The 20,100-nt window shown below is 40.3% G+C and overlaps 2 protein-coding genes across 3 annotated transcripts; both read right to left on the bottom strand.

Annotated features, from left to right (window-relative positions):
* Positions 1-3,023: 3,023 nt before the first annotated feature.
* Positions 3,024-12,917, bottom strand: cfap65 (cilia and flagella associated protein 65). Of its 2 annotated transcripts, none has more exons than XM_077728735.1 (35): positions 12,814-12,917; positions 12,116-12,198; positions 11,763-11,938; positions 11,590-11,692; positions 11,347-11,513; positions 11,022-11,230; positions 10,794-10,930; positions 10,471-10,696; positions 10,106-10,374; positions 9,845-10,021; positions 9,497-9,732; positions 9,242-9,398; positions 8,849-8,980; positions 8,480-8,737; positions 8,238-8,377; positions 8,081-8,165; positions 7,866-8,012; positions 7,640-7,793; positions 7,228-7,356; positions 6,943-7,156; positions 6,729-6,857; positions 6,503-6,593; positions 6,354-6,433; positions 6,203-6,269; positions 6,018-6,128; positions 5,693-5,884; positions 5,469-5,612; positions 5,143-5,268; positions 4,934-5,050; positions 4,720-4,854; positions 4,596-4,646; positions 4,316-4,500; positions 3,972-4,100; positions 3,536-3,880; positions 3,024-3,439 (listed from the first exon to the last, which is right to left on the bottom strand). In XM_077728735.1, exons 2-35 carry the CDS (start codon positions 12,194-12,196, stop codon positions 3,319-3,321), a joined length of 5,220 nt encoding a protein of 1,739 aa, XP_077584861.1. In that variant the 5' UTR covers positions 12,197-12,198; positions 12,814-12,917; the 3' UTR covers positions 3,024-3,318. The 2 variants fall into 2 exon arrangements, with proteins under 2 accessions (XP_077584861.1, XP_077584862.1); XM_077728736.1 differs by having other exon boundaries at positions 6,354-6,399; positions 6,484-6,593.
* Positions 12,918-13,133: 216 nt separating this feature from the next.
* LOC144204646 (uncharacterized) lies at positions 13,134-20,016 on the bottom strand. The gene is made up of 6 exons (XM_077728737.1): positions 19,886-20,016; positions 19,326-19,429; positions 16,809-16,923; positions 14,699-15,417; positions 14,058-14,224; positions 13,134-13,884 (listed from the first exon to the last, which is right to left on the bottom strand). Exons 4-6 carry the CDS (start codon positions 15,108-15,110, stop codon positions 13,573-13,575), a joined length of 891 nt encoding a protein of 296 aa, XP_077584863.1. The 5' UTR covers positions 15,111-15,417; positions 16,809-16,923; positions 19,326-19,429; positions 19,886-20,016; the 3' UTR covers positions 13,134-13,572.
* Between the last annotated feature and the right edge of the window lie 84 nt (positions 20,017-20,100).

Consider the following 20,100-nt stretch of genomic DNA (forward strand, 5'->3'; position numbering starts at 1 on the left):
TAGTGTTGGGTGTCACTGATGATATTTTCTACTCAATTCGAAGTTTTTATAAGGATGAGTGAAATAATATTCTCAGTGAGGAACGCACTGAACAGATGTTTGTTTGAATTGTCGTTAAAGCTAAATACATTTGTAATAGAGTCACTCTTGAGAGATATATGGCGTCTAAGGATGTCCCAATTGTAAAGTTTTGCATGTGAGTCGAGTCCAAGCAACCTGATTTTCATCGAGTACGACAGACCTTTTCAATACATTATCTAGAAAAATGAAATCAAACCATGCATACCTGAATTATTTCCGCTAGCCAACCCAAAATTAAGCTGCCGGTCTTAACTGGCCCCCGGGCCACCCACCTGTGGAGCACCTGTAATCTATATGTCTGAAAAAGACAAACTTTGCAAAGTTTAAAGCCCCAGTCAGGATGAACTATAAAACCATAGCCAGGTTTATGAACATATTGCTAAAATTTATGCTTATGACAGTTAGTGAACATCTATAGAATGAAGTCACCCTTTTGCAGTTATCTTCTATCGTTCTCCTTCAGATTTTCTCACACTAAACATGACTAAATGCTGAAGGATCAAGGGTAAAGTACATAGCGTGAATGTATGATTCCTATGATTGGGCTATATAAACAGTACTGTCTCCACCTAATACGTCTCCACAGAAATAATCAAGGGTAAATGATGATGTGCAATAATGTGGGGACACCAGTTGCGTGGTTGGACTGAACTTGGAGAGAATGGAGCCCCCCTTCCCCCAATGCTAACAGGCCGATCCCGTGTTCTACCACACCTACCACACGCATGTTTCACACACATCGCCCCCCCCCCCCCCCCCCCCACACTTTGCTTTCATTTGGGCGTGAAATGGATCCCTACTGTCAGGCAGAATGCACCACCTATCTCTGGATAGATTTCTTTTTCTCCCTTTCGCCTTCTTGACTGCACATGTGCCCTTTTGCTTTCCACAAAAAGGGGGATAAAAGGAAGGGGGTGGTGGGATTCAAGAGTTTGCTGCCAAATCTGCAAAACAAATTCCCAGGCGATTACGATCAAAAGTGATTAGAAAATCCCGTCCCAGCTGATATTTTATGTGACGGCTCTAATTAGATCTGGAGCAGAAACACATGACAGTGCTAAAATATTTGAAAAGGGGCTACATTCATCCCTGGGAACATCAAACCAAAGCTACGAGGGATGAAATTCTTCTACAATGCAGAACACGTCACGCTTTGCGTGCGTGTAAAAAATGATTGGTTGGATTGATAATTCAATTGGGTTATATGATGTAACGTGTCAAGAGCCAGGGTAGCAAAAGTTGAGTGACGGGTTTGATTTAGAAGAAAAGCTTTTCAAGGATCAAATGTGATTTTCTAGTAGTTCATGAATCATTTGAAAGAAGTTTATAGGGAAAGGAAAAAGTGTGTTTCCATGAACCCTTTGGAATTTCATTATATAACATTGGGAATTCATTTTCCAATTTTTTGATAGGTAGTGTTATTTTATGTTCTCCATGTCCCGGTGAATGTTTACATTTTTATTCTTGTGATTTAGGTGAAGAATGACCAATGTATGTAAACATTTTGAAGAAATTCCAAGGTTTTCTGTTTTTTTTTTCTTTTCCATTGTCTGTGTTTTCATTTGTTTTCTCTTGACTAAAGAATTGCTACAATAAAAAGCAAGCAAATTTCAAATACTACAGTAATTATAAACATAAATCATTCTAAATTAGATGGATATGTTATAGTTCCCCTCCCCAATAACTTTTGGTAAAACTATTGTTCCTTTACTATAAATCTTTGATCATTTACATTAGCAGGCGACTAATAATAACAGGCGGTAGGTACAATAAACCCATACTTGTTATTATTGCTACAAATGTCATCATTTGAATGCCAACTAAAAAGGCCCATATTTTGCACGCAATTAAAAGCAGGGCCATAACTTTTTCTCTATATACACTTTCATGACAAGTTTTTTTAGTGGAGTATAAACACTCATTCTCATGTAAAACACGTTGCTTAAAAAAACAGCTCTACTCTACTGAAGTATGGGGGAGTTGTAGAGAACGGGTTGATTCATGTTGCAAACGGAGCACACCCAAATAAATGAGTTTCTTTATGCCTTGTTGCAAAGGCCATTTTACTATGGGCAATGTGGACGACTGTCCAGGGTGCAATCTATGTGGGGACACTGATTTTTTTTTAGGCCCATGATACATATATAGTTAAGAATGCCTCTGATTTGTCCCAAAAATGCAATACAGTAGAGTACTACGCAAAAGTATTTCCCTTCCACCTAATGACCTCACCGGGAATAACCACCGTAGTGCAGAATAAAATGATTAGAAATAATCCACACTAAAGGAAAGGTGAACTAATGCAGCAGTCATCAGGGAAAGAATACAGGTTAAAGTAATAACCAGACAGTTTGACTTGAGCGCTATCTTGTGGGCAATAGCAGCCATTTCATTATTACATGCATATTGTTTACATAAGGCAATGACAAGACCACAAACTGGCAGTTATAAATTACACTGAGATGTCTTGATGCAAGTTTAAATATGTGTCATTATTATGGGCTTCATAATAAAATCACTGATGAGTGTCTTTTTCTGGTAACGTCTTGTTGTTTGTTTGTTTCGTTGCATACTACAACTTTTGTGCCCATTGATTTACTGAATTATTTCATGTATGAACTCTTTGATTTGGGATTAATGCAGGACACTGTATTGAAAATTTAAAAAGGTTCATGTTTTTACTGTTATAAATGAATGGGGCAAGTCAATTTTAACCTTTAGTACACTTAAAAAAAAGATGCATACCTTGGGCCATGTCGTGGTGTACTTGCCTGACTTCGGTGTGGGCTTGATTCCCAGGGTCGATGGTCATTTGTGCCCTACAACTGACTGGCGACCAGTCTTGGGTGTAGTCTGCCATTCGCCTGAAGTCAGCTGGGTTAAGCTCCAGCAACCCCTGCAACCCTTTCGCGGATGCGTGGTATGGAAGATGAATAAATGAATGAATGAAGACATGCATTGTATTTACTCTATGTACAACAATTACAATTTAAATAAATGACAGATCCTAAAATGTGTTTGATTACATGACTAAACTAAAATATCAAACATAAGTAGAATTAACATCACAAAAATGCTGAAATGTTGATCTTAAATCTGCTGAAAAATCTGGCATGACTATTTCTGTACCTGGAAGACTGGTACTGAAACGCAATAAATTTAGCAGAACCTTGCTTCATTTGGGCAAATCTACCCAATTAGGAGACATATCAAGATAAAGGGTGGCTGAATGTATTTTTAACATGATTGTGTTAGATTTTCATCTAATGGCGAGGTTTCAAAGTCAGTTATTGTTGATGTGCTTTGCGTTGTCTCCTTGTCATCCTTCTTAACTTTGGCCACAGTGTTCTTCTTAGACCTAAAGAAGAGACATTATTTTACCATTTCAATTTGGCTTAGGAAGACTCAAAGAGGAAAATACATTGAATTGAATAGGAATAATGTGCGTGCTCACCTAGTCGAAAGATTTGGTGAGGACATGCTGTGCTGCTCTGTGGGGTCCCAACCCCTTCTGACCACCTCCACCATTAAATTCTGAATTGTGTTGAGTAAAATATCCTTGAAGACACCCACCGGTATGTGTTCTACACGTGATGGCATTATAAGCTTTGTGCTAGAGCTTCCCGCCATTCCCAAATTGTCACCGCGGATGTGAAGTTCTGTGTTTGTCTCCTCCAACAAAATCAGAGGTTGGGGTATTTGTGCCGGTGCGGAAAAGATGACTTTGGGCTTATAGAAGAGAGGTTTGGATGCCATAGTGAGGAGAGATGTGGTAAAGGCATCATCATCCAGCACACTCCTATGAAGAATGAAATGGAGGAACAAGCTTTCACAGTCCGAATAGTTGACATTGACAATTGTATTGGGGCCCTTATTGAATGTTGTGTTACCTGAGCAGAGAGGCGATAACATGCTCGACGAACTTTCGCTCAGGGCCGAGTTTCTGTGACGGGCGGCCATCTTGAAGAAATGTGTCGGACAACATTCTGGGCCTCAAAGGCTTGACGCTCTGGAAGCACCTTTCAAGCAAAAATAAATATACAATAAATTCCAGGATGTCCATGAATGCTGTTAATCAATTGACTAGTACTTGCAGAGTGACCATGTATGCTTGGGATTTCTTTTACTTCACTCGTGTTTGAAGTTTGCTTGTATTTCTAATTATTGCTTGTAAAAAATAAAAGAAAATGCCCAAGCCACAGAGTATAGGTTTGGTAAAGATTCCAGTGATCACCTATATTGATTATTGAAGTTGTCTGGAAAGTATCTGAGGTATTCCTGTGACCGATAGGAGCGTGCCATCAACTCCAGGTGGAGAACCGTGGGTTGAGGCGGCGTGGGACGTGGCCGTAATTTTACAGCCTCATTCTGAGCCCGCTGTTCTGCTCGTGCAATCTTGCTACAAATAGGGGGAAGTGTCTGTGAAGGAAAATAGGAAATCATCTTTAATATACACACTAGGTACAAGTATACATACATTTGAATGAGAACAAATGCTGGACTCAATCATTCACCTTGTATTTGCCTAGTGATGGTCCTTTCGTTTGAGGGACAGTGGCAGGGATCTAAGACCAACGAGAATTTTTACATTGTTAGCGTGTCATCTTTTTGGGTGATGGGGTACATATGGGGTAAGACCTTATCAGTGCAAACTTTCGGGCTTTCGGCAAGGTCCTTCTCGGTGATAGTGAATTCGTTACGCTGCTTCTCTCGCTCATGCTCCCATTGCTGCAGTGCCTCGGAATATTGAGCGAGTGCAGCTTGCGGGGTCAGCTGGGGAGAAAAAATGCGGTGCTCTTCATGCAGCACTACGGATGCTTTTCAAAATGCCAGAAGTAGGCCCTTAACAAACCTGACAGATGATGTCTAGATGATAAATAGCAGGGTAGTCAGTTGAGGTGAAGGTCAGCACACTAAAGATGCTTTCTCCAGGACGTGCAATGCCTTGTTTTGGCTGAATCCGGATCACCTAACAAACGTGGTGGGATCCATATGAATATCTCACAACTAGAATCGTTTGCATGCATGCAGTTATAATGTGGTGTTGGAGTTCTTATTCACCTGAGTCAAGCACCATTTGAAGAAGATTTCTTTGGAGGACACGTTAGTGAGGAAGAATATTCTTGAAGTTTGGGAGCACACAGGAATTTCCCCCAGCAGGATATTGTCCACAGACAGGAAGGCATACTGTAAAATATGAATTAATAGTTTGAAATAGCTAACTTGTCACTTTTAATTTGTGAATTGAAAAAAACTATAGTATATATATGTATATGGGGATATAGTGTATCTAGTTCATGTTTGGCAGTGATTAAAGTATTTGCAAGCTCCATAAACACACTGAGACAAGTGTGCCCAATGCATCATTGTAATTTCCCTATTCTCACCTGCCCAGGAAGGGGTATCCTCCGTACACAAGCTACACTTTTGGGCTGACTGATGGGAAACACATCGGTTTCAGTACCTAAGCCGCAGGCGTCGAACCTGACTGCTGTAGTTTCGCCTTGTCGGATATGAATAGGAAGATCAATCTGGTAGGATTAAAAAAAAAGACCCTTTTGAATAAAGCAAACAATTATGGTATTAAATGGAATTGGGATTTTCGGTGTACACGGTGCATCTTGGCCTCCAGCGGAGAGAAAATGAATTCCAGCTTTGCAGTCTTCCCAGGGAGGACGACTCCAACGGGGTTGAGGCAACACAGAAGCGGCTGATTGAAGTTGTTCTCTTGTAGCTGCGACAGCACACCTGCGTCTACTTCGTAATGGACAGGCACGTCACCGCCATTGAAAAGGTCGTACGTCTGGAGCGGTACCGAAGGGAAAAAAACGACAGACACAAACATTTAAATAAGCCAATGATCTCTGCCAGTCGCCTGGACAAAATAAATTGGATGTCTGCCATCACCAATTGCAGTGAATGAGCTATAGGCCCACCTGCACTGGAGGAGTTAAACCCCCTATCCTTATAGGAGTGAAAATATGATGCGTTGATAAAAAGTAAAGATGTGGTTTCTGTGATTCCACCGTCACCCCATGAAAGAGCAGCTGGTGGGGAAAAAAACATGACAATTTCTGGTTGTGTACCACCTAGTTACCACTGTTATTGAGATGTAGCTTACCAATATCTCTCTGCCATGTGAGATCTTCAAAATGATTGGCAGTTTATGGGTCCCAGCAACAGCATGGCTATAAAAGGTGCAGTCTTATCATAACAAATCACATTCTGTCTTACACACAAAAAAAGGCATTTTTTGAAAATTAGTGCCTGACCTGTAGCTGAGCTGGGCTGACATTTGCTGGCCAGAAAGCAAAGTCCCTGATAGGGGAGAAACGGCAAAAAGGTCCACCACCTATCGGGAACGTAATTTTCAAATTAGTAATACAAATAAATATACTTTACAGGAAGAATTATGGCATGCCTGCATCTGCTCAAGCTCATTATGACATATCTCATCTCCCTGGCTCCACTGCTTGAAGTCCACCTGCTGGTTGTCTGGAAATAAGATCGTCCTAAAGTTAAAGAACAAGCAAATAAAAATTAGAAAAATGTCAGACAAATATTGTAGTTAATGCATTTATTTGATTTTAAAAGAATAATGTGACGAAATATACTGCACAAACCTTGAATTTGGAATTTCAACTTACCACTCAATAGGAATGCTACCAGGGTTGTAAAACACCAATCCAAATGTAGAAGTTTCTGAATTTAGGGGTGATGCACTGAAGTTAAAATCCAGCATGTCTTTAATTAAGGTTGTTGGGTACGTGTGCATACTAGAGACAGAAACGAGAACAAACACCCATTCAACTCATGCATCAAAATACCCATTGCTTTTACCGATTATAAACGGTGTCTTACCAATGCTCTTTTGGGCTTCTGTACATATGCTCCACGGGGGAGGGAATGGACTGGAGCTGTGCATTGAGGCTGTCCACTGAGAGCAGCTCCCACACGTACGTCTTGCTAAGCCAGGCCGCTCCACCGCCACTGGCCACGTCCGTCACCTGCATGGTGGGGAACACACCCTTGCCGTGTACTTCACACACTGCTTGGAGAGGAGACAACGGGACTCCTGGGACAAATAATGAAAGTCAACGAGCTGAAAACAATTGCTTCATTCAGGCGTGTGCTTTCTGTATTCACCACTTAAACTCAATGTCTGGTAGCCGATGATCCACTTGTACTGGGATTGTCGATCTGGCCTGAATGTGGCTCGGAGCATGAATGTCGAGTGTGCCGCCACGGTTCCCTTCTCACAATCAAGTTGTAAGGCTAGTCAAAGTTGACACAGTTAGTTTCTTGTCCAGCTCTCATTGCACAATTCATAATACAAAAGGCAATCATACTGCAAAGTTACATTGCGTGGGTAGTAATGTGGTTATTCGTATTTGTCAGCTTTCACAATTATTGTAAGTTTTATATTGTTGTTGTTGTTGTTGTTGTTGTTGTTGTTGTTCTCGCTCTTGTGGATGCTAAATTACATCCTGCATTATTTTGATCTACTGTAAATACTTTTTGTGAGCTTTTGCTCATTAAATGAGGGACAATACCGTACCTGTTGTTGCAGATTGAAATTGCTCATCTTGTAGTGTTTGTTCAACTGAGACAGTGAAGGTGATGGCACAAGTACTGCTGTTCAACAAAGAAACATCAACTGACTGAGCACGTCCAACCAGAGTGTCTCCCATGTCTATGAAATCTTTCAGTGCCTGGTAAAGAAAAGTAGAATTATCCATGAATCCACTGTTCTGCCAAATTGATGCTCAAATGAATAGTCCAACCTGAAGAGAACCTTTAGTGCCTTTTCCCAATATTTTTAGAGTTAGAATGGATTTATTGCAACCCGGGTCCTGGATTGGCCAGAAGGTGAGTATAGGTTCCAATGTGTATGTTTTCTCTTCCATTGGTGTGAAGGTCCATGTTTGTGTCTATAGTGTTAAAGTAAAACCATCAACATTTCAGTAGATAACACGCTTCTCACTGAGTTGTTTCTTACCGCACTCTCATTGGCTTGCATTTCACCATCTTCTGGGTCAACGGCGATAATCTCCTGGTCTGACCTACGAATGTTCCATCTGAAGCTATAACAGAAAAAAAAGGAGTTGTGTTATACGCGATTGCTTAAAAACAGAGTACACTGCAGAGAAACTGACCCTAGAGGTATGCGGCAGATGTTCCTGATGAGGTAGGTCTGCTGACTGAGTAAACCCACAGAAGTATCTTGGAAATATAAACTATCGCCACCCACAAGCAACACTTTGGTCTTTTCCAATAAGCTAAAAACTGTAATTTCCTACAGTGCATGAGACACAAAGAACACAAACTATGTGAATGAATCTTTTATGTACAGCAAAAGAAAACACTTAGTGGAGATTGTTTATATTCTTGTGTTTACCTTTGTGTATTTGTCAAAATTGAGGTGAAGGTACATCTTAATTCCATCTGGTGGAAGGTCTTCTTTAGGAGTAGTTATGACAGTGAAGATTTGATGTTCACCAGGTAAGACCAAGCCACACCTCGGTACTATTGACACGCATGCTTCCGAGGCGGGGTCCGAGCAGTCATTTAGATTTCGGCAGAAAGTAAGGGGTTTCTCACCGACATTGCTCAGTAGCAAAGTCTGATAGGCTCGAACACTGAGGCCTGCAAACACCTAGAAATGTGAAATTTCATACTATTAAAACATCAATGTCGATGAAACGTCTGTATGTTTGTAAACTCTTTTTTTTTTACTGTGTGTAATATTGTGTTAGGTCACACTCACCACTACGTTTGGTTCAAGAGAGCAATGCGGGTAGAAGTGCTCTTTTCCATTCTCAAATGAGTGGCCGATGACTCGAACAACGACACACCAGGGTGTACACATTTCTTCCCCATTTTCAGAAGGTTGATTTTCCTGCACAGAGAGGAAAATGCTAGACTTTAAACTGCTAGACTCTCATGTATTGTTGGGGTTTGATGGCTGGGTGTTTTTTCCTTGTGTGGTCAATGTAAAACCAGTTCATTTTTAAAGCAAGTTCAACATCATCAAAGGCTGCCATCTGAACACAGTTTTAGTGTGATCAGGTGAATGCATCAATATCATCTAATTGTCCTATAGACAAATGTAAAATTCCTTAAAACAGAATTATTTGAGAGAATCAAGTAATTTACTTACTGCTTTAATAGCCAGGCACTCCAGCTGAGCTGCATGCAGTGTATTTAGTTTCTTTGGTTTGTAAGTCACTCTGAATGAGGTAGACTTCAGTGGTGACAGGTCACGTGTTGAAGGAGAGATGGAAAATGGAGAGTCTGAAGAATTGGTCCAAACCAGGCTGGAGTAGGAAAAAAATAGATATAATGGTTTCATTATATTTCAAAAATAAAAACTTCAGTTCAAGTCAATCCTAAATTCAGAGATCGGCAACTTTACGTGACTTTGACAGGGGAGTGATTGGTGATGGCCACACCCTGGGATGGTGGACATGGAGTGGACAAGGATGAGAAGGAGGATTTCATGTGAATAAACAGCAGCTCACTTGGCGTCACTGATACACGTGTGCATGGCTGAGACGAATTTGGTGGATCCATCTCCACCAGGACGGGTTGTTCGGTGTCTTCTTTGGAAGTAAATGACCGCAAACTCGAACTGTCTCTTTGACTTGCCTTCTACAAAATAACAACATTAAAGCAGACTGAGCAAAACAATGTATAAAATTAATTCAAATGCTACTTCCATAATTCTTGGGTGTGCTGCTAAGCAGGCGGCAACATATTTTACCTCATTCACAGATACAGAAAAAGCATGTGGATCTAATTGCGTGCTGTAGCTTGGTAGCAGGACGCTAAAGATATCAGACTGGTCATCTTTGGTGTCCCACAAATGTTCCGGTCTGAGTACAACAGGCTTCTGGAGATCTGAGTGACAGGTTCCAATTAGGTTGAGGAATAAAGGCTCCTAAAGGAAAAAAAAAAAAGATGGGTTCAAAAAAGAGCTTTGTTGCACACTATTGCAGTCAATAGCGTACTAGAAGTTCCTTACCCCGTGCAGTATCAAACAAGGCACACTTCTATAATGAGCAATTGGTACAGTGGGGTGGTAGATGATTGTCAGCATTATGGAGCTCTTTGGGGGTACAGTGCCGCAATGCGGGTGGATGCTGAACACACTGTGTCCAGTACAGTCAAGGTCCCACTGATAGGTGGCATGAATGGATGAAGAACTGACCATATTAACAGTACGTGACACTCTGGCACCCACTTCCACACAGCCAAAGTCAACCACGGATGAAGAAAAAGACAGTTTGGGACCTAGGAAAGTAGATTTAAAGTAAAATTAAAAAAACAAGAATTTGTATAAGCATGCACATGTGTGTGTGTGTGTGTGTGTGTGTGTGTGTGTCATACCTGCACAGTTTCCAATGAGCTTAAGCACTGTTTTGTTGAGGGCCCCTCTACATTCTACAGTCAAATACTCAACGGAGGCAGAATCAGGAACTGTTGGAGCAAAGCTGACTTTGGCTGAAACACTACAGCCCGAGGCGACTTTGCCGCTGCTGACGTCACAGGTGAAGTCCGACCCCAGCAAGGGCACCCCTCCAGGGAGTCGGGCAAGGGAAAAACACGCATCAACCTTGAAGGAAACACAGACAGTTACATGAATTAAAATCAGATATAAACATGAAATCCAAATTTGGTACTTGTTTCAAGATGAAGGCAGCCTTACTCACATGAGAGGGATTATAGACCTCAAAACATTTTTGTAAACTTTGTCCAACTGCGACAGAGCCAAAGTTAAGCACAGGACCATCGTGTTCAGTCTCAACGTTGGAATTTGGGTTTCTCAGTTGAAGACATGGGTACTTGGCTTTCGGGACGAGAAGACACCAGAGAAGAAATGAATGATTTTACTGGTTGCTATTTAGTACTTGTCATGGTTTTGAAAAGAATTGCAGTACCCACTCCCTGAAGAAGCACTGTGGCGCAATAGTCAACTTTCTCTCCTTCTTCTCCAAAATTACAACAGGCATTTTTTCTGTACAAAAGTGCATGCTTTGGATGGAACAGGACCATCAGCTCAATCTCCTGGTGGGGCTTCAGCACACCTTCCTCTGGACTCACTTGAAAAGGTTCAGGACACTCCCAATAGAAGTAAGTGTGGAGTTTGCTATACAAGACACAATTTACACACTTTTAAAAAATGTTTAAGTTCATGAAAAAATAAGGAAAGTACATTTTAGACATTTTAGAAAAGGTAGGCAGGTCTTTTCTTTTCCCATTTACCTCAGATTCTTCACTTGAACAATAGAGCAAGTAGACTGATGCACCGCACAGATTGGAAGGAGAACAGTTTCTGGCACTTCCAGAGCCGGAGAGGGGATGACAGCCCTGAGCAATACTTGGAAGCTGCTATCTTTACCCTGAAACTCAATTCTGTCCTCATAGTTGCACTGTCCAACACAGAAGACGTTACTCAGGAACCATAATTAACTCACAAATGTGTGAAAGATAGTCTTGATTCAGTACCTTCTCTTTAGGTCGGAAGGCGACTGGTATGGACACAGTTGTCCCCGGGCTCACTGCGACGTTTTGGTAAGTGGAGATGGTGAAAAACTTGGTCAGGGGAGGTCTAAGGAGAAAAAGGATAAAACTATTGTTTGTTTTGTTCTTGTAGTTGACTTTAGTTGCTCGCAACTCACCTTATCTGAAGTTTCTGGAGCTTGACACCCATATTCTTTAATGTTAAAGACTTGGTGTATTCTCTGCCTTCATCCCAGTCCTCCCAAAACAGCTCAGGCTTGGTTTCCAGTCCGAGGAAGCAGATTTTTGGACCGGGTGTACGCCGTGGTTTCTTTAGATGGGACACTGAACGCCGCTATGAGGGATTACACGTAGGATATCATGAAGAAAAACAGACAGAACCATTAGGAAGACACATTTACTTTTGAAAATCAATTAATTGACCCATTTTACATTGTAAAAATAACACATCATAATGTATTTCCAATAGCAGAATGTTACTTGAGCATGCATAAGTCATAAAGCTGCTTACCTGAATATGATTTTCAATTAGAGAAGACTTCCAGAGTGCTTCTGATCCAAATTGCTTTGTACTCTCTGACTCAGCCAACATGACTACAGACAAAGAAGATTACATGTTATAAAAAATGACATTCTCAGATAAGGTTAACTCAAAGATGGTCATCTAACATAATAGTGATGTCTAAATGCAAGTCAAGACACTAAAACGTCAGAAAAAACCCTAGAAAAAACATTGATGCCATCTCATCTTCTCAAGCACTTTATCCTCAATAGGATCGCTGGGGGTGCTGGAGCTCATCCCAGCTGACTTCAGGCCACATGTGGGGGACACCCAGAATTTTAGAGTGTCCAATCAGCCTACCATCCATGCCTTTGGAATGATTTAAAGCAATATTATGGTAAAGAAATCCCTGTTTAGTCACAAAAACGTTACAGTCAATATGATAATACATCCCTGTTACAACCGAGCTAAGCACACATCAAGAAAAACACGAGATAGTTAATACATTAAAATGACTAGCGATCTATCTAGCCGGTTTACATTCTTGGTAATAGTGTTTATTTTATTACACCAAACACTGTTTTAGTTACGTTCGACATATTGGCTTGATCTTAGGCTCAGTCATTGAAAGTACCATATCATCGTCGATCTTCTAATCATTTAACTAATCATTTCAATCTTTCAATATGATATAAACACACGCTTACCTGCTTAAATTACAAACATTTTACGACGACAACACCGGATTCCATTTGTGATGATAAAAATAAACGTGTCAGGGAATTTATAGTCCTCCACTCTTGAGCGTGTTTTGTTGCCATGGTAACTACGGTAGCCTAAGAAAGTACGCGAAGTGCGAAAAAAACTTGTTCAATAATAAGGAGAATAAATCAGTTATATTTCTTAAATCGCAATGAGTTAATTATTAATGTACCTTTATTTGTTGAGCAATTATATGCCCAAAATGTAGACCACAGTTCCAAAATAAAGTAAAATATATTAAATTAAAAGATTTAAATTATTTTTGACAATCACTGCATTCAACAACTATTTTCTCAAAGAATACAAGATTCATCCTAACAAAACGTCTATTCATTCATCGTGTAGTGTGTGTAGTGTGTGAAGTGTATGTTTAAATCTGCCAGCATTTCAAAATATTAAAAAAAAACTCAAGTTCTGTTTAAAATTTAAAACAAGTCATGATTCATATATCAATATGCCCTGTATATATAAAAAACATGTAAAAATATTAAGTCAGAAATGCAAATGCAACGTACTATTGTCCATCCCTAAAGATAAGACATTTAAATATAAATTATTATCATTTATCATCTATTTGGGAGGCAATGACCAAATAAGAATCATTAACTGGCTTGTGATAAATAATGTCTATGCACCTGTTTCCCATGTTCATTGTCCTCTCCTCAGAAATGAACAAACTCAAACAATAAAAACACATGTTTTCACTATGGGAACCCCCCACTTCTTCTTGTATTACTTCCATCCTCTAGCTCCTGTTCTAAATAAGTGTTGTAGTTCTCCGCCTCTCCTCCCGTGTGCCTCAAGAGGGAGCCGAGAGATACAACACTCTGTTCCTCATCCTCATCTTCGCCAAGGAGTTCATCTTCGTCCTCCAGGCTGGGGTTGGGAGAGTCTGCCTGGAGTTGGACGCTCTCTGTTCTTTCACTGTCGCTGAGCGGGGACGTCGGGCCAGCTTGCTCCTTGGCTTTACGGCTTCGCTTCCACTTCATTCGCCTGTTCTGGAACCAGATTTTAACCTGCGTGGAGTCAAAGAAAACAGGGATTCGAAAATTAAAATGCAGCGTGTGTTGACAAAACTATGCACTTATTTTTTTAGAGGGGTTGATTCTAATTCCCCCGAACATGACATCACAAACTTTGGAAAGGATTATGATCTACAGTCAGCCAATAATGTATCAATATAGCATACCTGGGTCTCCGTGAGCATAAGAGAAGTGGCCACCTCAAAACGTTTGGGTCTGGAAAGGTACTTGCTAAGCTTGAACTGGTTTTCAAGTTCCAACAGCTGCTGGCTGGTGAATGCCGTCCTGGGCTTGCGACATTTACCCAACAAACCTGCTTGGTTTGGGGCTCTTGCTGTAACAAAACATATATTTTATTTTTAAAAGATTTTTGTTTTGGTATTAACAGATAGATTTATTGGCCTGTCGATAGTAAATCTTATTTTATCATTCATATTGTTACAGACAAAACACACAAAGGTCCATTAACCAAAATGAGAACATGATGAGTGAACTCTAGTTGTTGCCCCTTAATTATTATTTAAGGACATTAATCATAAAGAGATTGCAATAAAAAAAATTGAAATAGCACTATGCATACTGTTTTGGATCTAAAGCATAAAAAACATTTTCAATATGATATTTCATACCTGGGTAACCAAAAATGGCAACAAAATGTATCAAATGTTATGATGTCTTCATTTATATCATTTTCTCCACTATAATAAAACTATTACTCATTCAATATTCTACTATAGGATGTTCACTCATCCATTACTACTATTGATATAAGTGCTTGAAATGTGATCAAAAGTTTCCAATAACAAACCTGCAGGATCTCCGAGTCTCGGGAATATCATCGCCGCTCGGACCCAGGGCTCCAGCGGATGCAAGCCGTCCACGCAGCCCGTCTTCAAGTGGCCTGGGTACGGGTGGACCAGCTGCGGGAAACCGGGATACACCAAGGCGGGTGGCTGGGCGCCTAGAGCCGTCAAGGGGTACACGGACCTCGGATGCATCCCGAGGAATCCTCCAGCGTGCATTGCAGCGAATCCCAATTGGGACAAGTTGTACGGGGGTCCGAGTGGCGTCATTTTAGGGCGAGGGGAGGGCGTCTCGGACCTCGGACTCCCGGCATAAGTCGCGTCTGGACATCCTCCCTCGACGTCCGCATCGCGAGCCAGGAGCGCCTCGATGCGAAAGTTATGAGATTTTTCTACTTGAGAGGCCATTCTATCCATCTGGCAATGTGGGGATGTTTTCACTTTCCACTGCAGAAGATGCGTGCGCCTAGAGTTTCAAAAACTTGATGTTTCTCCCGGGAGGAGATGTGTCCTTTCTGATGGCCTCCACTCAAGTTGCGCACTTAAAAAAAACTGGCTCATTTCATCAGTGGGCTGAATAGGAAGGAACAAGTCATCGCCAGGAGCTATAAAGTCAGCCTCTTTGTGATTGGCCAGGGGCTAAAGAGCAAATGGCAATACTACAGACGTGGCTCACACTATCAAAAATATACTTTTTAGGGCTTTCCATCGCTTCAGAGAAGGTCTGAAAAAAACAAAACAGTGTAACGCATTATTCTAAGGTCATTTTGAAACGCTTATTTTCAGTAGGTCGGAGTAAAAGCATTCACTAAGTCAAAGTTCTAATTATGGAAAATATACGTACATTCATGCATTCATTTTCTGAATCGCTTACCCTCACATGGATCACGGAGGGTGCCGGAGCCTACCCCAGGTACCCAGAATCCAGGCAATTGCAGGACACAAAGAGACAGACAATCATTCACACTCACATTCGTAAATACAGGCAATTTAGATTGTAACCAGCCTAGTCTGCATGTTTTTGGGATGTGGGAGGAAACTGGAGTACCCAGAAAAAACCCACGCAAGCCGGGGAGAACATGCAAACTCCACAGAGTGAGGCCTGGGATCAAACCCTCGGCGACACGCTAACCACTCAGGCTGCTGGAAAATACATGTTTGTAAGAAAAACACTATAGAAAACACAAAAACTATAAACTATATCGGCAAGTATGGCGTTATCTGAGTCTCTTGAAATGACCTTTATGCGCAGTATATTGGAATATATTATTTTTCCCTAATGCACGTCACACACATACGCACATCAGCATCAAGGCAATTACAGTCTGCAGAAAGTCATCAATTTACAACTAACTCTTCATTATGTTTTATGAGAAGAGACCCAAACAACTACAGAGGTCTTCTGCCATGTTATCGCAAAGTGTATCCATGGAATAATAATAAAAAGTCATAAAAGGTTTGCAGTAATCTCTTTTTCCTCTTCAGTGTGGACCGACGAGGCGTGAACAAAACCTCTGAGCAATCAAGGTATGATTAAAAAAAAAAACTGGAGTGTCCTTCTATAATGGCAGATTATCAAGATTCCTGTAGGAAAATATTTGGACTTCAGTGTTAAAATGCTTAATATTGGTGTGTGCAAACATCTATTTATAAAACAACAAAACAATCAAACTTGTACATGGTCGGAATTAAAATATAAAAATATAATACCACAAAAAAATCATAATGGATCTGACATTCTTCATTTGCATCATTTATATTGAATTAAGTCACAATTAACCAATTAAATAATATATTTCTCATAATTTAACACTATTATAATCTTAATTTCTCTATATATTAAAATAATACATATATATTCATTTACATTCTCTTAATATTTAAAAAAAAAATTCTGCAACATGATACCAATTAAATTATTTTGTAACAAGGAATACTCTAGTATTTCTCCCATTAACAAAGAATTAATTGAGACATTTTAGTTACAAATAAAAAAAATAGAACAATTTTATTCCAAAATCTACATTTAAAAAAATCATAAAATAGTATTTATTGCCATGACTTCAGCATTCTTTTTGGAAATGTTATTTCTAACATTTGTATTTGACTAATTACCTTCATTATACATGCGCTGGTTGTCCGCCTCCTTGCGTCCTATGATTGGATGGCCACCAATTCAAGGTGTGCCCCAACTGCTTCCTATGGTCGGCTGGGATAGGCTCTAGCACCCCTGGTACAGAAAACAAATAAATGAATATCCAGGCACAATATATAGTTATACTTATGTATAGTACACATATTGTAGATAAAGCATTCCAGATCAAGTTGCAAGAATGTCTTGATCTATTTCACCACGACTGACTTTTTCTCACACTCACTTTGCACACCAGTCGATTTCTTGGCAGTTCATGTTGGACTGATAAGCGGTTGCAGCCGGCCTAAGAAAACAAAAGCGCTCCAAAAACAAACACGCCAACACCTGCTGGACAACCCAGCAGCTTCTGAGTGTGACCATGTTTATACGTGTGCCTCGTTTTATGATCTCCGTATCATTTAATGACAATTTTCCGCCGCCTAATTTCAGTGGGATAAACTCAAGCGAGTCTTTTTTTCGCGTGGAGTTTCCTAGATTTCCTGTAGTTTAGAATCTTTTGATGACTGGTTAGAAAATCCATCAAGCGTTATTTGAAACTTGCTTGAAAATTGGCATACTGAGGTTTAAGAGCGGCATAGATTTTCTCATCAGCGGCTCTTAACGAGCATAATTTGGCATAACTACAGAGACCTATGCCGACCCCCCTTGCCATTCACTCTAAATCTATTCATAGCCACATTGAAAGAGGTTAACCCAAGTCTGCCAGGCCTCCATCGTTAGGAGGTGAAGAGGTTACGCCACTGAACATTTGGGAACAATCTGCCCCTCTCATGTCGAGTTAGCATTGAATTTGGCCAGCCAAAGTCATGCAGGAAATTATCTAATACACCTCGATTGATGCAGAAATTGAGACTCGTTGCACATTTTCCAGACTAGAAATCACATTTTGTTCCTAGTTTGGCTGTGTCTTCAACTAATAATCAAGTAAGATTCATAATATATACTTCTTGTTGTTGTTTTTCTGCCCAACAATAGCCCATTATGTGCTATATTATCATAAAAAAAGTGTTGGTTTCCCTAAAAGGAGGCGTTTATATTTTTTTCATCATCAGAAAACTCAGTACAATCTAAAATACTACAACGCTGTTTGAATTTTTTTTTTGACGGAAAACGTAAAGGCCTAAATTTGGTGATAATGATGAATTTGCATTAATAAAAGGGGCCTTAGTCTTTTTCTCGTCAAGGGTTAGTACTACCACAAATCCTACAGATGGGACGTTACAAAAATTGTTATCAAGTCAATATTTGTACCATTAGACATTAGAAATTTCATTCGAAATAAAGTATGCTTTTAGTCACAATTCCTAGGTATTACGGTAAACTTTACAATAGGACAATTTTCTTCATTTCACCCATAATTGTGTATTAAACCTTGTACATCAGTTCACGGTATGTAAACCCTACTCTGCTCAAATCATTTTAAAAGCAATAATCTTTTTTTTTGCACAAATTTGAGGACAAATCTACAACAAAATCTCCCCAAAGAATCAGAGATAAGAATAATAAAGCCTGTTGTTCTCCCACTTGTCTGCTGTCTCCCTTTATGCAATTTGTAATACATCCATCTATTGTCCTGCTCCGATTTTGGACCGCCAAGGAACAGAATACTTCCCGCACGAGCAAAGTGGGGGTGGGCGTCACAACTTGCAAAGTTTATCCTAGTTGGGAACCAATTGATTAATGACGTTTGCCACGGCGGAGGCCAGGACATAATGAGGAGAACAAGGAGGGAGGATTTGAGGAGGAGCTGAGGAGGAGCCAGGGAGGAGGAGCCGAGCTGGGATGATTATTACTTAGCGCCGTAAACAATGAGACGGCGCTACAATGAGATGAGACGTGGGGGTCGGAAGAGAAGAGTGCGGCAGGAGGAGGCCCCGGAGCTAATTAGGCTTAAACGCAGCCATGTGAATGAGGGGAGGGCCCGGACACACGTAAGGTTGATTAACACACCAAAATGGGCCAGTGGAGAGTAGTTAGGGGCATCTGTTGCTTGCTGAGACACCCAAAAAACACCCATGTCCAAAATACTAATCACTTCACATGCTAGGACACTGGATGCAAAAAGTCTACTACACATGCCTAAGCAAAAATGTCATTCCTCTTAGTTCTCTAAATTTGACAACATTCCTATGTAAGATTCCCATATTTTGACATGAAATATTTCATATATTTCTTTATTTTCCCACTCCCTTACGGATTTAAATGTTTCCGACTAGGACGGCTTTGTAATGTATTTGTACTTGTATGCTTTGACAACTTGACTGGAGACCTTTAGCTCATTATTTACTCTCTTGCTTCCCTCCTACTAGTTACATTTCATCCTCATCATTCTTCCCGCCCTGTCATAGAGGCGGCGTCCAATTAGCCCTGTGCTTGTGGACACTCCCACCAAATCACACGTGTTGGCTTTCAACAAATATGGTGCGTACATGGTCTGTTTCTTTGTGTTTGTGAGATAGACCATAACACTTTATCACCATTTCAGATGATGTCAGCATCGCAGCTTTAATCCTGATATTGTTTTTCCTTCATCTTTATGGTCCTCAAGTGCCCGATGAGGTCAGACAGAAGCTCATGTAATCTTCAAGAATAAATAAGAAGGAAAGGTCACATTAGAGACGTGTAAGTTTAGCACATTCATTGACATCAACAGCAGGTCCAGTCTTCGAGACCCCCTATCCCGTCTTTTTTTTATATTTCCCCCCACCAACACACCTGAATCAAATAATATGGATCGGTATGAAGCTTCTGGACAGTTTGCTGATGAGTTGATCATTTGAGTCGGGTCTGGTAGAAGAGCGAGATATGGAAAACTGATTGGATAGGGGCTTTCGAAGACTGGACTTGGCCACCCCTGGTCTACAGCCTTTTCAATTTTGACAGGAGCCAATCATGTAGCTTCTAGATGTAGCAGGTTGTATGTATCTTTATGTCATCTAGTATCAATATCATAACCAGCAGGAGCAGAAGATAAACACAAATATTTTGTGCTGTGAAAGAGATGTGCAAATAAAACTGTAAAATAAGGAATATTTACTTTGATGAGGTTCCACAAGGGTCCCATCTTAGAGCTTTTGTGTTTTCTGTCCGGTTGAAAAATAAAGATACTAAATGTATCATAAAGGATGGATCCATTTTCCTTCAAATAAAATCAATAGATTTCTTGTGAATTTTACATTGGATGCATTTTCCTGTTTGCTCCAGTCGACCACATTTCTGAGGACAGAAAAGTCTAAAGTAATTTATCACGAG

The sequence above is a fragment of the Stigmatopora nigra genome, chromosome 11 (assembly GCF_051989575.1).
Source record: "Stigmatopora nigra isolate UIUO_SnigA chromosome 11, RoL_Snig_1.1, whole genome shotgun sequence".
NCBI lineage: Eukaryota > Metazoa > Chordata > Actinopteri > Syngnathiformes > Syngnathidae > Stigmatopora > Stigmatopora nigra.